General features: G+C 42.2%; 2 gene segments (V, D, J or C); both read right to left on the bottom strand.

Annotated features, from left to right (window-relative positions):
- Window positions 1–10,632: 10,632 nt before the first annotated feature.
- On the bottom strand, window positions 10,633–11,320 carry LOC123485519. The segment is given in 2 exon segments: window positions 10,633–10,991; window positions 11,181–11,320. Coding segments are annotated over 2 exon segments (408 nt in total).
- Window positions 11,321–13,787: 2,467 nt separating this feature from the next.
- LOC123485518 lies at window positions 13,788–14,408 on the bottom strand. The segment is given in 2 exon segments: window positions 13,788–14,149; window positions 14,338–14,408. Coding segments are annotated over 2 exon segments (411 nt in total).
- Between the last annotated feature and the right edge of the window lie 3,274 nt (window positions 14,409–17,682).

Below are 17,682 nucleotides of genomic sequence, written 5' to 3'. Positions count from 1 at the left end.
AGGTGGATAGAGCTGTAGTCAGTATTATATGAGAGGATCAGAGAGGGTTTTTGTAGAGGAGAGAGGGTATAGTGAAACACTGTGCTGAACTAGCAGCACAGAAATACACTGCACTGTCTTCAGCTTCTCTCAGTTTGGGAATATGTAGATACGCCATTTTGTTAGCTGCACCATCTCCACTCACATTAAAACGCTCTTTAAAGGAATCTTCCACCATTGGACTGGTGTATCTCACATACCCAATGAGTTTCAGAGCAGTGTTTTGGGCTGACTGTTGGTACCACAGTATCATGTAGTAGTTTGGAACATTGTGGCTGCAGCTGAGCTGAACTTTATCTTCAGGTCTTTTTAGTATTTCAGTAGGAGTCTGGTGAACTTTGTCTGTTTGTGACAGCCCTGTGGATGAAAACAGACAATATGAAATATACAGTAGCAATATACTTCAGTAGTAAATATATATTTCATGAGGGACTTAATACCTGTCACCCATAGTAGTAGAGTTGCTACTTGTATGAGGAGCGTGATCATGTTGATGGTTCTGGAGAGAAGTGTCACATGGACAAGGAGAAAGGGTTTTCAGATAGTCAGAGATGTGTTGTCAGCTAGTGGGAGTGTCAAATGTATACTGCATCCCAAATGGCACCCTATTCCCTTTATAGTGCACTACTTTAGACCAGAGTCCATAGGGGTGAGAGGAAATAAGTCAATAGAGACGGTGACCTGAACTGAGCTGCCGGAGGGGAAGGAAATGACATCACTTTGACGTCAGAACTTATGTTGATATTCAAGCAGATACCCTGTTCACCTACAGGTCTCCTGTTCAACTTAAAGGTGTATTGTGGAACATACCCGTATCTACATCATTGAAAGTATTTGTATTTTTTAGTCTTTAGAGTTTACCTATGTTTTAGATTCTGCAGTAATCACACTACCAAATAGGCTGTAATTTGAAGAAATACCTCAACCGTTTCTTCAAAGCAACAACATCAACCACATTATTTGGTATAGAGGTATCCATGTGCTCAGACATCTACAGCGGTGGATATCAGGTGTGCTGGGTGTTGATGTACACTGCAGTTGGGGACATATAGTTAAATGATCAGAAGGGTTTTTTGTAGAGGAGAGTGGGTGCTCTACATCACTGTGTTGGCTGGCTGCACAGTAATAAACTGCACTGTCTTCAGGTCCTCTCAGACTCAGGAGATGAAGATAAGCCTCTATCCTACCATCTCCACTCACATTGAAGTGCTTTTCAAGTGGTGACTCCAAGGATACTGACTGGACATTTACATAACCAATGAGTTTCATAGCAGTGTCTCCTGCTGACTGTTGGTACCATAGTATCATTCGGTAGTTAGGAATAGTATGTCTGCAGGTGAGTTGAAAGTTTCCTCCAGGTCCTTCTATTAGTGCAACAGGGCTCTGATCAACCATGCTACTAAACGACTCTCCTGTGGAGAGAGAGAGAGAGAGAGAGAGAGAGAGAGAGAGAGAGAGAGAGAGAGAGAGAGAGAGAGAGAGAGAGAGAGAGAGAGAGAGGAGAGAGAGAGAGAGGATATTTTATTCAGTTTGATGACATTAGTAGATTTGTTGGGCTTCTCATCGTAAGGGATTTAATACCTGTCACCCAGAGTGGTAGAGCTGCCAGGTGAATCAGAACTCTGAACATGATGATGAAGGAGAAGATTATGATGATGAAGATGCTGAGGAAGACGATGATGATGAGAAGCCTCAGTGGAGGAGTGATATGAGTGTCTCCTGGATGAAGCTCTGAGGTAAAGGAGAGGGGCTGATGTTGTAGTATCCTGTTTCCTTTAGGGTGGTGGATAGTGAGAGTGTTAGAGGGAGTGTCAGGAAGCCTGTACTGTAAAGCTTGCTCATAGGACCTCACTGTGAACATGACTGATTACATGATCATGACAATGAAACCATCAGACATTAGAAGAACTAGAGTTAGAGGTCCCCCTACAGTACGTGATGAGACCATCTCTTTACATATTATATTCCATCCTATTGAAACTCTGGGGTTTTTGTGCAGCTGTGCTTGTCGTCTGTATCACTGTGTTCACTCACAGCACAGAAGTACATGCCGCTGTCTCCTGCCTCCACCTTCTTCACTGTGAAAGATCCACTCTCAGCATCTGTCTTAACAGTTGGATATTTGTCTTCACTGAAATCCCCTGAATACTCAGATTTGGAATTGGGAGAAGTGAGGGCAACCTGCTTAATTCCTTCTCCTGGACGCTGTCTGTACCAGTACATCCGGAAGTAGCTTAGTCCCTTAGTGTGACTGCAGTTCATCTGAGCATCACTGTCTTTCAGTCCCCAGAGTATGGTGGGTGTCTGAGTGACTTCACTCCCCTCAACAAGACCTGTAAGGATACAGTGAGAATGAAATCAATAGAGTTAGATACAGTTAGACCTGAATACATCAAGACTCAGGTGAAGTGAACGTATGCTTGGAAACATCAATATCTATAACTATAGAAGGCCATCATTGTAAATAACAATTTACTTCTCAACTTTCCTGGTTAAATAAATGAAACATTATGAAACTGTACCTGCAGCACAGAGCACTAAGACAGTAACAGTGAAGAGAAATGTGAACATGTTTGATCACGTTATATGTGAGAGTGCTGGAAAGAGTCTGGTATCAATGTACAGAATAAAAGAGGAGTGTCACATAGATGAATAGATGACAATCAGTAGACCACGGCAGGTTTCACCATATTGAACATGTCAGTGGTGGGAGGGACACTGATGATCTGAATACATCATGCAAATGACTGGTTCAGACTGTAGAGACGTTCCCATTATTAAAGATAGAGGTCCCCCTACAGGACATGATGAGGCCATCAGCTCTTTAGATATTATATTCTATCCTATAGAGCTCGCCAGCTTGTACAGTCGTGGTCAAAAGTTTTGAGAATTACACATATATTAATTTTCACAAAGTCTGCTGCCTCAGTTTTTATGATGGCAATTTGCATATACTCCATAATGTTATGAAGAGTGATCAGATGAATGCAATGAATTGCAAAGTCCCTCTTGCCATGAAAATGAACTTAATCCCCCAAAAACATTTCCACTGCATTTCAGCCCTGCCACAAAAGGACCAGCTGACATCATGTCAGTGATTCTCTCGTTTAACACAGGTGAGAGTGTTGACGAGGACAAGGCTGGAGATCACTCTGTCATGCTGATTGAGTTAGAATAACAGACTGGAAGCTTTAAAAGGAGGGTGGTGCTTGTAATCATTGTTCTTCCTCTGTTAACCATGGTTACCTGCAAGGAAACACGTGCCGTCATCATTGCTTTGCACAAAAAGGGCTTCACAGGCAAGGATATTGCTACTAGTAAGATTGTACCTAAATCAACCATTTATCGGATCATCAAGAACTTCAAGGAGAGAGGTTCAATTGTTGTAAAGAAGGCATCAGGGCGACCAAGAAAGTCCAGCAAGCACCAGGACCGTCTCCTAAAGTTGATTCAGCTGTGGGATCGGGGCACCACCAGTGCAGAGCTTGCTCAGGAATGGCAGCAGGCAGGTGTGAGTGCATCTGCACGCACAGTGAGGCGAAGACTTTTGGAGGATGGCCTGGTGTCAAGAAGGGCAGCGAGGAAGCCACTTCTCTCCAGGAAAAACATCAGGGACAGACTGATATTCTGCAAAAGGTACAGGGCAATTGGACTGCTGAGGACTGGGGTAAAGTCATTTTCTCTGATGAATCCCCTTTCCGATTGTTTGGGGGCATCCGGGAAAAAGCTTGTCCGGAGAAGACAAGGTGAGCACTACCATCAGTCCTGTGTCATGCCAACAGTAAAGCACCCTGAGACCATTCATGTGTGGGGTTGCTTCTCAGCCAAGGGGTGGGCTCACTCACAATTTTGCCTAAGAACACAGCCATGAATAAAGAATGGTACCAACACATCCTCCGAGAGCAACTTCTCCCAACCATCCAAGAACAGTTTGGTGACGACCAATGCCTTTTCCAGCATGAGGGAGCACCTTGCCATGAGGCGAAAGTGATAACTAAGTGGCTCGGGGAACAAAACATCAACATTTTGGGTCCATGGCCAGGAAACTCCCCACACCTTAATCCCATTGAGAACTTGTGGTCGATCCTCAAAAAGATGCTGAGGAAGACGATGATGATGAGGATGCCTCAGTGGAGGAGTGATATGAGTGTCTCCTGGATGAAGCTCTGAGGTGAAAGGAGAGGGGCTGATGTTGTAGTATCCTGTTTCCTTTAGGGTGGTGGATAGTGAGAGTGTTAGAGGGAGTGTCAGGAAGCCTGTACTGTAAAGCTTGCTCATAGGACCTCACTGTGAACATGACTGATTACATGATTATGACAATGAAAGAAAATGCAAATTAATTACTTAAAAATCATACAATGTGATTTTCTGGATTTTTGTTTTAGATTCCGTCTCTCACAGTTGAAGTGTACCTTTGATCAAAATTACAGACCTCTACATGCTTTGTAAGTAGGAAAACCTGCAAAATTGGCAGTGTATCAAATACTTGTTCTCCCCACTGTAGATTATGGTAATTCATCATCACTGTATGTAAATACGTTTTTTTTATTTTTTTTATTTTTTTATATATACATACATACACATACATATGCTTAAATATATATATATATATATACTCCCCTTTATTACTTTCCAACCCCACCACCCTTTCCCTACTTGGAGTAAACTAGTGAACAACAATGCCCAGGCCTCTACTTCCAGCTTATACCTACTATCTACATTTTATGGACACAGTCAATTTTACAATAATTATATTTTGTTTGTTTTTTCTCCTGAACTTCTTCTACTCTCAACCCCTCCGATCGTTTTCATGATGTCCATCCGGTTTGCTTCTATATGCCATATCTTTCTAACTGTGCTCTTTCCCAAAAGCTCCAAACATACAACCTATATACTTATTATGGACACAGTATGCTTACATTATTAGTTATCTTGTTATTATTTGTTGTTAGTTGTTATTAGTCCCATCCTTCAATTCCATTCAACACCTCCCATCTATCTTTTAACACCATCCATATAGGATTTCTATTTGCCATATATATTTCAACTGTACTGTGATGTCTTACAAAAGTTCTGAACCTTTCTATTCTCATTGTTTCTACAGATTGTGAATGGAAAAAAAAATGTGTTGCTAAAAGTATTATTATGTTATTGATCGATTGACTAGGACTTTTCAGATCACCCAGTAATGCTATCTGCAAGGTTAGCTCCGGGTAAATATTGCAATCCTTTAGCCATTCCTGGACCTGTGTCCAAAAACAAGCTACAAATGGACAGTACCAAAACAAATGATCTAATGATTCTGTCTCTTCGCAGCAAAATCTGCAGAGCTGGGAAGATTGTATTATTTTGTCAATTAGTATATTTGAGTTTAACAACAATATTTGTTGCATTATTTGTTCTGTCGTTTCTGGAGGATTAAATTGAAATTGCAACCAACTTTCTATGGCTTGTTTTAGAAATAGTGATATTTGGGAGATGGTTTCCTTTTCAAATAACTGAAAGTGAGTGGTTGTAATCTGAATAAAGGGAAAAAGGCCATTCTTGGACATTGGGTGAGACAATCTTACTAATTTGCTAGAGAACCAGTTCGGTTTTAAGTATAACTTTTGTATGACTGAAGCTTTTAGTGATAGGTCTAATGCTTTAATATTTAATCCTTTCTGTCCTCCGAATTCATATTCATTATATAAATAGGTCTGTTTAATTTTGTCTGGCTTGCCGTTCCAAATAAAATGGAATATTTTTTTCTCATATAATTTAAAAAACTGTTCGCTAGGCGTAGGCAAGACCATAAGCAAATAGGTAAACTGGGATAATACTAAAGAGTTAATCAGGGTGATTTTTCCACAAATTGACAGGTATTTACCTTTCCATGGTAGCAAGATCTTGTCTATTTTTGCTAAATTTCTATTAAAATGTATTGAAGTGAGATCATTTATTTCCTTTGGGATATGTATTCCGAGTATATCCACATCACCATCAGACCATTTTATTGGTAAACTACATGGTAATGTAAATTTTTTATTTTTTAGTGATCCAATACGTAATATAGTACATTTGTCATAATTTTGTTGTAATCCAGAGAGGTTAGAAAATGTATCTAGATCCTCTATGAGGCTGTGGAGGGATTCTAGTTGTGGATTTAACAGAAAACATGAATCATCAGTGTACAATGACACCTTTGTTTTTAAGCCCTGGATTTCTAATCCCCTGATATTATTGTTGGATCTGATTTTAATAAGCTAACATCTCGATGGCCACAATAAATAGATATGCCGATAGTGGACAACCTTGTTTCATCCTCTTGACAGTTTAAAACTCTCTGAGAAATAGCCATTATTTACTATTTTACACCTAGGTTACTATACATGATTTTGACCCCTTTTATAAGAGATTCTCCTAAATTGAAATGCTCCAGGCATTTATATATAAACCCCAGTCGACTTTATCAAATGCTCTTTTCAAGTCTGCTATGAATAGCAGGCCTGGTTTCCCAGATTTTACATAGTGTTCTATGTATTTCTGTTTTTAATTTGTAATACATTTTACAACAATTTCTAAAAGCCTGTTTTCACTTTGTCATTATGGGGAATTGTGTAGATTGCTGAATATTTTTTATTTAATTAGCAACATACTTCAGTAGTAAATATATCTTTCATGAGGGACTTAGTACCTGTCACCCATAGTAGTAGAGTTGCTACTTGTATGAGGAGCGTGATCATGTTGATGGTTCTGGAGAGAAGTGTCACATGGACAAGGAGAAAGGGTTTTCAGATAGTCAGAGATGTGTTGTCAGCTAGTGGGAGTGTCAAATGTATACTGCATCCCAAATGGCACCCTATTCCCTTTATAGTGCACTACTTTAGACCAGAGTCCATAGGGGTGAGAGGAAATAAGTCAATAGAGACGGTGAGCTGAACTGAGCTGCTGGAGGGGAAGGAAATGACATCACTTTGACGTCAGAACTTATGTTGATATTCAAGCAGATACCTTGTTCACCTACAGGTCTCCTGTTCACCTTAAAGGTGTATTGTGGAACATACCCGTATCTACATCATTGAAAGTATTTGTCTTTTTTAGTCTTTAGATTTGATCTTTGTTATAGATTATGCAGTAATCACACTAGAAATAGGCTGTAATTTGAAGAAATACCCAAACCGTTTCTTCAAAGCAACAACATAAACCATATTATTTGGTATAGAGGTTTGATAGCATCTTCCTCCATGTGCTCAGACATCTACAGCGATGGATAGCAGGTCTGCTGGGTGTTGATGTACACTGCAGTTATGGAGTAACGGATCAGAAGGGGTTTTTGTAGAAGAGAGAAGGGTATCTACATCACTGGGTTGACTTCAGGTCAGAACAGTAATACACTGCACTGTCTTCAGGTCAGAACAGTAACACACTGCACTGTCTTCAGGTCAGAACAGTAATACACTGCACTGTCTTCAGGTCAGAACAGTAATACACTGCACTGTCTTCAGGTCAGAACAGTAATACACTGCACTGTCTTTAGGTCAGAACAGTAATACACTGCACTGTCTTCAGGTCAGAACAGTAATACACTGCACTGTCTTCAGGTCAGCACAGTAACACACTGCACTGTCTTCAGGTCAGAACAGTAACACACTGCACTGTCTTCAGGTCAGAACAGTAATACACTGCACTGTCTTCAGGTCAGAACAGTAACACACTGCACTGTCTTCAGGTCAGAACAGTAATACACTGCACTGTCTACAGGTCAGAACAGTAATACACTGCACTGTCTTCAGGTCAGAGCAGTAATACACTGCACTGTCTTCAGGTCAGAACAGTAATACACTGCACTGTCTTCAGGTCAGAACAGTAATACACTGCACTGTCTTCAGGTCAGCACAGTAACACACTGCACTGTCTTCAGGTCAGAACAGTAACACACTGCACTGTCTTCAGGTCAGAACAGTAATACACTGCACTGTCTTCAGGTCAGAACAGTAACACACTGCACTGTCTTCAGGTCAGAACAGTAATACACTGCACTGTCTTCAGGTCAGAACAGTAATACACTGCACTGTCTTCAGGTCAGAGCAGTAATACACTGCACTGTCTTCAGGTCAGAACAGTAATACACTGCACTGTCTTCAGGTCAGAACAGTAATACACTGCACTGTCTTCAGGTCAGAACAGTAATACACTGCACTGTCTTCAGGTCAGAACAGTAATACACTGCACTGTCTTCAGGTCAGAACAGTAATACACTGCACTGTCTTCAGGTCAGAACAGTAATACACTGCACTGTCTTCCCAGGTCAGAACAGTAACACACTGCACTGTCTTCAGGTCAGAACAGTAATACACTGCACTGTCTTCAGGTCAGAACAGTAATAAACTGCACTGTCTTCTGGCATCCGACCGTAAGGCGCTACAGAGGGTATTACGTACGGCCCAGTACATCACTGGGGCCAAGCTTCCTGCCATCCAGGACCTCTATACCAGGCGGTGTCAGAGGAAAGCCCACAAAATGGTCAACGACTCCAGTCACCCAAGTCAGAGACTGTTCTCTCTGCTACCGCACGGCAAGCGGTACCGGAGCGCCAAGTCTAGGTCCAAAAGGCTCCTTAACAACTTCTACCCCCAAGCCATAAGACTCCTGAACAATTAATCAAATGGCCACCCAGAGTATTTACATTGACCCTCGCTTTTATTATCTATGCATAATCACTAAACCCCCTACCTACATGTACAAATTATCTCGACTAACCTGTACCGCATTATTGACTCGGTACCGGTACCCCTGTATATGGCCTCGTTATTGTTATTTTACTGTGTTACTTTTATTAAATGTTTTACTTTTTGTTTAATTATTTTCTTAACTCTATTTCTTGAACTGCAATGTTGGTTAAGGGCCTGTAGGTATGCATGTCACGGTAAGGTCTACACCTGTTGTGATTTCGCGCATGATGACAAATACAATTTCATTTCATTTCATTTGATTGGCAACAAAGTCAAAAAGAGAGGAGGCTGGGGAGAGAGAGAGAGGGGAGCGAGAGAGACGGGGTGGGGGAGAGAGAGACAGAGAGACGGGGGGGGGGGGGGGAGATAGAGTTAGAGAGAGGGAGAGAGACGGGGGTGGGGGGAGAGAGAGAGAGAGAGAGAGAGAGAGAGAGAGAGAGAGAGAGAGAGAGAGAGAGGGGGGGGGGGAGAGAGAGAGAGAGAGAGAGACTGTGGGTGAGGGAGAGAGAGAGAGAGAGAGAGAGAAAGAGTTAGAGAGAGAGAGACGGGGGGTGGGGGGGAAGAGAGAGAGAGTTAGAGAGAGAGAGACGGGGGGTGGGGGGAGAGAGAGAGAGAGAGAGTGAGAGAGAGACGGGGGGGGGGGAGAGAGAGAGAGAGAGAGAGAGAGAGAGAGAGAGAGAGAGAGAGAGAGAGAGAGAGAGAGAGAGAGAGACGGGGGTGGGTATGAGAGAGAGAGGGGGGAAAGTAGTCATGCGAATCACATCTATGCAGGGGAGGAGTAATGGAATATGACATTGTAACATTGCATAATTTATGTTAATGAGTGTTGACACTAAACTGTAATACCAGTGTACTGTACTAGGACAGATATCACCTTGCTTATGTCATAATCCATCTGTGGTTATTCATTGGCACTGAATCAAAGTCACACCTCAGATGCAGGTGTTCTGAGCAGTGTGCTAATACTACTATCAGATAGGGTTTATGTAGAGGAGAGAAGGTACTCTACATCACTGTGTTGGCTGGCTGCACAGTAATAAACTGCACTGTCTTCAGGTCCTCTCAGACTCAGGAGATGAAGATAAGCCTCTCTCCTACCATCTCCACTCACATTGAAGTGCTTTTCAAGTGGTGACTCCAAGGATACTGACTGGACATTTACATAACCAATGAGTTTCATAGCAGGGTCTCCTGCTGACTGTTGGTACCATAGTATCATTAGGTAGTTAGGAATAGTATGGCTGCAGGTGAGTTGAACGCTTCTTCCAGGTCCTTCTATTAGTGCAACAGGGCTCTGATTAACCATGCTACTAAACGACTCTCCTGTGGAGAGAGAGAGAGAGAGAGGAGAGATGGAGAGAGAGAGAGAGAGAGAGAGAGAGAGAGAGAGAGGAGAGAGGGAGAGAAGGAGTGAGAGAGATGATATTTTATTCAGTTTGATGACATTCGTAGATTTGTTAGGCTTCTCATCGTAAGTGATTTAATACCTGTCACCCAGAGTGGTAGAGCTGCCAGGTGAATCAGAACTCTGAACATGATGATGAAGGAGAAGATTATGATGATGAAGATGCTGAGGAAGACGATGATGATGAGGAAGCCTCAGTGGAGGAGTGATATGAGTGTCTCCTGGATGAAGCTCTGAGGTGAAAGGAGAGGGGCTGATGTTGTAGTATCCTGTTTCCTTTAGGGTGGTGGATAGTGAGAGTGTTAGAGGGAGTGTCAGGAAGCCTGTACTGTAAAGCTTGCTCATAGGACCTCACTGTGAACATGACTGATTACATGATCATGACAATGAAACCATCAGACATTAGAAGAACTAGAGTTAGAGGTCCCCCTACAGTACGTGATGAGACCATCTCTTTACATATTATATTCCATCCTATTGAAACTCTGGGGTTTTTGTGCAGCTGTGCTTGTCGTCTGTATCACTGTGTTCACTCACAGCACAGAAGTACATGCCGCTGTCTCCTGCCTCCACCTTCTTCACTGTGAAAGATCCACTCTCAGCATCTGTCTTAACAGTTGGATATTTGTCTTCACCGAAGGCTCCATAGTCTGGTTTGCTATAACTACTTGTGAAGACTACCTGCTTCATTCCCTCTCCTGGACGCTGTCTGTACCAGTACATCTGGTAGTAGCCAGCTCCCTTAGTGTGACTGCAGTTCATCTGAGCATCACTGTCTTTCAGTCCCCAGAGTATGGTGGGTGTCTGAGTGACTTCACTCCCCTCAACAAGACCTGTAAGGATACAGTGAGAATGAAATCAATAGAGTTAGATACAGTTAGACCTGAATACATCAAGACTCAGGTGAAGTGAACGTATGCTTAGAAACATCAATATCAATAACTATAGAAGGCCGTCATTGTAAATAACAATTTACTTCTCAACTTTCCTGGTTAAATAAATGAAACATTATGAAACTGTACCTGCAGCACAGAGCAGTAAGACAGTAACAGTGAAGAGAAATGTGAACATGTTTGATCACGTTATATGTGAGAGTGCTGGAAAGAGTCTGGTATCAATGTACAGAATAAAAGAGGAGTGTCACATAGATGAATAGATGACAATCAGTAGACCACGGCAGGTTTCACCATATTGAACATGTCAGTGAAGTGGGAGGGACACTGATGATCAGAATACATCATGCAAATGAGTGGTTCAGACTGTAGAGACGTTCACATTATTAAAGATAGAGGTCCCCCTACAGGACATGATGAGACCATCAGCTCTTTAGATATTATATTCTGTCCTATAGAGCTCGCCAGCTTGTACAGTCGTGGTCAAAAGTTTTGAGAATTACACAAATATTAATTTTCACAAAGTCTGCTGCCTCAGTTTTTATGATGGCAATTTGCATATACTCCATAATGTTATGAAGAGTGATCAGATGAATTGCAATTAATTGCAAAGTCCCTCTTTGCCATGAAAATGAACTTAATCCCCAAAAAACATTTCCACTGCATTTCAGCCCTGCCACAAAAGGACCAGCTGACATCATGTCAGTGATTCTCTCGTTAACACAGGTGAGAGTGTTGACGAGGACAAGGCTGGAGATCACTCTGTCATGCTGATTGAGTTAGAATAACAGACTGGAAGCTTTAAAAGGAGGGTGGTGCTTGAAATCATTGTTCTTCCTCTGTTAACCATGGTTACCTGCAAGGAAACACGTGCCGTCATCATTGCTTTGCACAAAAAGGGCTTCACAGGCAAGGATATTGCTGCTAGTAAGATTGTACCTAAATCAACCATTTATCGGATCATCAAGAACTTCAAGGAGAGAGGTTCAATTGTTGTAAAGAAGGCATCAGGGCGACGAAGAAAGTCCAGCAAGCACCAGGACCGTCTCCTAAAGTTGATTCAGCTGCGGGATCGGGGCACCACCAGTGCAGAGCTTGCTCAGGAATGGCAGCAGGCAGGTGTGAGTGCATCTGCACGCACAGTGAGGCGAATACTTTTGGAGGATGGCCTGGTGTCAAGAAGGGCAGCGAGGAAGCCACTTCTCTCCAGGCAAAACATCAGGGACAGACTGATATTCTGCAAAGGGTACAGGGATTGGACTGCTGAGGACTGGGGTAAAGTCATTTTCTCTGATGAATCCCCTTTCCGATTGTTTGGGGCATCCGGGAAAAAAGCTTGTCCGAGAAGACAAGGTGAGCACTACCATCAGTCCTGTGTCATGCCAACAGTAAAGCATCCTGAGACCATTCATGTGTGGGGGTTGCTTCTCAGCCAAGGGAGTGGGCTCACTCACAATTTTGCCTAAGAACACAGCCATGAATAAAGAATGGTACCAACACATCCTCCGAGAGCCACTTCTCCCAACCATCCAAGAACAGTTTGGTGACGACCAATAACTTTTCCAGCATGATGGAGCACCTTGCCATGAGGCGAAAGTGATAACTAAGTGGCTCGGGGAACAAAACATCAACATTTTGGGTCCATGGCCAGGAAACTCCCCAGACCATAATCCCATTGAGAACTTGTGGTCGATCCTCAAGAGGCGGGTGGACAACCAAAACCCCACAAATTCTGACAAACGCCAAGCATTGATTATGCAAGAATGGGCTGCCATCAGTCAGGATGTGGCCCAGAAGTTAATTGACAGCATGCCAGGGCGGATTGCAGAGGTCTTGAAAAAGAAGGGTCAACACTGCAAATATTGACTCTTTGCATAAACTTAATGTAATTGTCAATAAAAGCCTTTGACACTTATGGAATGCTTGTAATTATACTTCAGTATACCATAGTAACATCTGACAAAAATATCTCATAACAATGAAGCAGCAAACTTTGTGAAGACCAATACTTGTGTCATTCTCAAAACTTTTGACCACGACTGTAGTAGTTAGGAACAGTATGTCTGCAGGTGAGTTGAACGTTTCCTCCAGGTCCTTCTATTAGTGCAACAGGCCTCTGATTAACCATGCCACTAAACGACTGTCCTGTGGAGAGAGAGAGAGAGAGAGAGAGAGAGAGAGAGAGAGAGAGAGAGAGAGAGAGAGAGAGAGAGAGAGAGAGAGAGAGAGAGAGAGAGAGAGAGAGAGAGAGGGAGGGAGAGAAGGAGTGAGAGAGAGGATATTTTATTCAGTTTGATGACATTCGTAGATTTGTTAGGGTTCTCATCGTAAGTGATTTAATACCTGTCACCCAGAGTGGTAGAGCTGCCAGGTGAATCAGAACTCTGAACATGATGATGAAGGAGAAGATTATGATGATGAAGATGCTGAGGAAGACGATGATGATGAGGATGCCTCAGTGGAGGAGTGATATGAGTGTCTCCTGGATGAAGCTCTGAGGTGAAAGGAGAGGGGCTGATGTTGTAGTATCCTGTTTCCTTTAGGGTGGTGGATAGTGAGAGTGTTAGAGGGAGCTGTCAGGAAGCCTGTACTGTAAAGCTTGCTCATAGGACCTCACTGTGAACATGACTGATTACATGATCATGACAATGAAACCATCAGACATTAGAAGAACTAGAGTTAGAGGTCCCCCTACAGTACGTGATGAGACCATCTCTTTACATATTATATTCCATCCTATTGAAACTCTGGGGTTTTTGTGCAGCTGTGCTTGTCGTCTGTATCACTGTGTTCACTCACAGCACAGAAGTACATGCCGCTGTCTCCTGCCTCCACCTTCTTCACTGTGAAAGATCCACTCTCAGCATCTGTCTTAACAGTTGGATATTTGTCTTCACTGAAATCCTCTGAATACTCAGATTTGGAATTGGGAGTAGTGAGGGCAACCTGCTTCATTCCCTCTCCTGGACGCTGTCTGTACCAGTACATCTGGAAGTAGGCAGCTCCCTTAGTGTGACTGCAGTTCATCTGAGCATCACTGTCTTTCAGTCCCCAGAGTATGGTGGGTGTCTGAGTGACTTCACTCCCCTCAACAAGACCTGTAAGGATACAGTGAGAATGAAATCTATAGAGTTAGATATAGTTAGACCTGAATACATCAAGACTCAGGTGAAGTGAACGTATGTTTGGAAACATCAATATCTATAACTATAGTTGACCGTCATTGTAAATAAGAATTTGATCTTAACTTTCCTGGTTAAATAAATGAAACATTATGAAACTGTACCTGCAGCACAGAGCACTAAGACAGTAACAGTGAAGAGAAATGTGAACATGTTTGATCACGTTATATGTGAGTGCTGGAAAGAGTCTGGTATCAATGTACAGAATAAAAGAGGAGTGTCACATAGATGAATAGATGACAATCAGTAGACCACGGCAGGTTTCACCATATTGAACATGTCAGTGAAGTGGGAGGGACACTGATGATCTGAATACATCATGCAAATGACTGGTTCAGACTGTAGAGACGTTCACATTATTAAAGATAGAGGTCCCCCTACAGGACATGATGAGACCATCAGCTCTTTAGATATTATATTCTATCCTATAGAGCTCGCCAGCTTGTAGTCCTAAAAAACTGAAAGGAGTCAGCATTTTCTACCTCTGGTTCGTTGGCCGTTGCTATGGGAGAAATGAAGGGGGAAAATAATGGGGTTTTGGGATAGGTTAACACAGGCTTTGGAGAACTTATAGGTTTTGTTCTGTGAGATAATATCAGTCAGTTAACATGACCTTTATGAATTATGAAGCCTTTATGTGCTTAAAATAAGTCTGTTGCTAACGAGTCGCTAACTGTCAGAGAAATGGAACTACCACATTAGTCGCAGCATTTTTCACGTCACTACGCTGTCCACGCAAACTAGTCTTCTACAGTCTGGCTAAAAAGCTAGTTAGCTTAGTTAGCTTTTTGATCACCAGCTCGAACGAAAATGCAAATCTCTTCAGCGGGAAGATGCTCGTTTTATTGGTTCCCGAACGATAAAACTGGGGTTTTGTTATATTATATCAACCCTGGGGGTTTAGTGCAGCTGTACTTGTTATATTATATCAACACTGGGGGTATAGTGCAGCTGTACTTGTTATATTATATCAACACTGGGGGTTTAGTGCAGCTGTACTTGTTATATTATATCACCACTGGGGGTTTAGTGCAGCTGTACTTGTTATATTATATCAACACTGGGGGTTTAGTGCAGCTGTACTTGTTATATTATATCAACACTCAGGGTTTAGTGCAGTTGTACTTGTTATATTATATCAACACTGGGGGTTTAGTGCAGCTGTAGTTGTTATATTATATCAACACTGGGGGTTTAGTGCAGATGTACTTGTTATATTATATCAACACTGGGGGTTTAGTGCAGCTGTAGTTGTTATATTATATAAACACTGGGGGTTTAGTGCAGCTGTACTTGTTATGTCAACTCTGGGGGTTTAGTACAGCTGTACTTGTTATATTATATCAACACTGGGGGTTTAGTGCAGCTGTACTTGTTATATTATATCAACACTGGGGGTTTAGTGCAGCTGTATTTGTCATATTATATCAACACTGGGGGTTTAGTGCAGCTGTACTTGTTATATCAACTCTGTATATTATATCAACACGGGGTGTTTAGTGCAGCTGTACTTGTTATATTATATCAACACTGGGGGTTTAGTGCAGCTGTACTTGTTATATTATATCAACACTGGGGGTTTAGTGCAGCTGTAGTTGTTATATTATATCAACACTGGGGGTTTAGTGCAGCTGTACTTGTTATATCAACTCTGGGGGTTTAGTACAGCTGTACTTGTTATATTATATCAACACTGGGGGTTTAGTGCAGCTGTACTTGTTATATTATATCAACACTGGGGGTTTAGTGCAGCTGTATTTGTTATATTATATCATCACTGGGGGTTTAGTGCAGCTGTACTTGTTATATCAACTCTGTTATATTATATCAACACTGGGGGTTTAGTGCAGCTGTACTTGTTATATTATATCAACACTGGGGGTTTAGTGCACTGTACTTGTAATATCATCTCTGGGGGTTTAGTACAGCTGTACTTGTTATATTATATCAACACTGGGGGTTTAGTGTAGCTGTACTTTTTATATCAACACTGGGGGTTTAGTACAGCTGTACTTGTTATATTATATCAACACTGGGGGTTTAGTGCAGCTGTACTTGTTATATCAACTCTGGGGATTTAGTACAGAAGTACTTGTTATATTATATCAACACTGGGGGTTTAGTGCAGCTGTACTTGTTATATTATATCAACACTGGGGGTTTAGTGCAGCTGTACTTGTTATATTATATCAACACTGGGGGTTTAGTGCAGCTGTACTTGTTATATTATATCAACACTGGGGGTTTAGTGCAGCTGTACTTGTTATATTATATCAACACTGGGGGTTTAGTGCAGCTGAACTTGTTATATTATATCAACACTGGGGGTTTAGTGCAGCTGTACTTGTTATATTATATCAACACTGGGGGTTTAGTGCAGCTGTACTTGTTATATTATATCAACACTGGGGGTTTAGTGCAGCTGTACTTGTTATATTATATCAACACTGGGGGTTTAGTGCAGCTGTACTTGTTATATTATATCAACACTGGGGGTTAAGTGCAGCTGTACTTGTTATATTATATCAACACTGGGGGTTTAGTGCAGCTGTACTTGTTATATTATATCAACACTGGGGGTTTAGTGCAGCACTCCCCTCTGAGCTGTCTCTGCTAAGCCTATCATCCTTTCCCTCAGCACTGGTACCAGAAGACCAGGGGACCACACTGCCTGTACTGGGACCAGCAACATCCTAGTTGTGTATGAATAAAGACATTTATTAGATAAAGAAGAAAGGTAGAAAGATGACTGAATACATGCCTAATAGTTGACTATTGGCTCATAAAACCTTATCAAAGCCTAACTACTTATATTGCAAATATACTGTAAGTGCCTGGCTGTCAGAGATGTTATTTTACATTTACATTTACGAAGCTCGCATCTGCTACAAGACCATGGTGCTTGCCTACGGAGCTGAGAGGGGAACCGCACCTCCGTACCTTCAGGTCTAGAAGGACAAGAGCAGAGGAGATAGAGTTAGCTTTAGCAGTGCGGAGAGCCTCCGTGACACAGAGAAGAGCAGTCTCAGTTGAATGACCAGTCTTGAAACCTGACTGGTTTGGATCAAGAAGGTCATTCTTAGAGAGATAGCAAGAGAGTTGGCTAAAGACGGCACGCTCAAGAGTTTTGGAGAGAAAAGAAAGAAGGGATACTGGTCTGTAGTTGTTGACATCGGAGGGATCGAGTGTAGGTTTTTTGAGAAGGGGTGCAACTCTCGCTCTCTTGAAGACGGAAGGGACATAGCCAGCGGTCAAGGATGAGTTGATGAGCGAGGTGAGGTAAGGGAGAAGGTCTCCGGAAATGGTCTGGAGAAGAGAGGAGGGGATAGGGTCAAGCGGGCAGGTTGTTGGGCGGCCGGCCGTCACAAGTCGCAAGATTTCATCTGGAGAGAGAGGGGAGAAAGAAGTCAAAGCATAGGGTAGGGCAGTGTGAGCAGGACCAGCAGTGT

The sequence above is a fragment of the Coregonus clupeaformis genome, unplaced genomic scaffold, assembly GCF_020615455.1.
Source record: "Coregonus clupeaformis isolate EN_2021a unplaced genomic scaffold, ASM2061545v1 scaf0716, whole genome shotgun sequence".
NCBI classification, from domain to species: domain Eukaryota; kingdom Metazoa; phylum Chordata; class Actinopteri; order Salmoniformes; family Salmonidae; genus Coregonus; species Coregonus clupeaformis.
This window is presented reverse-complemented; position numbering and strand designations above follow the sequence as displayed.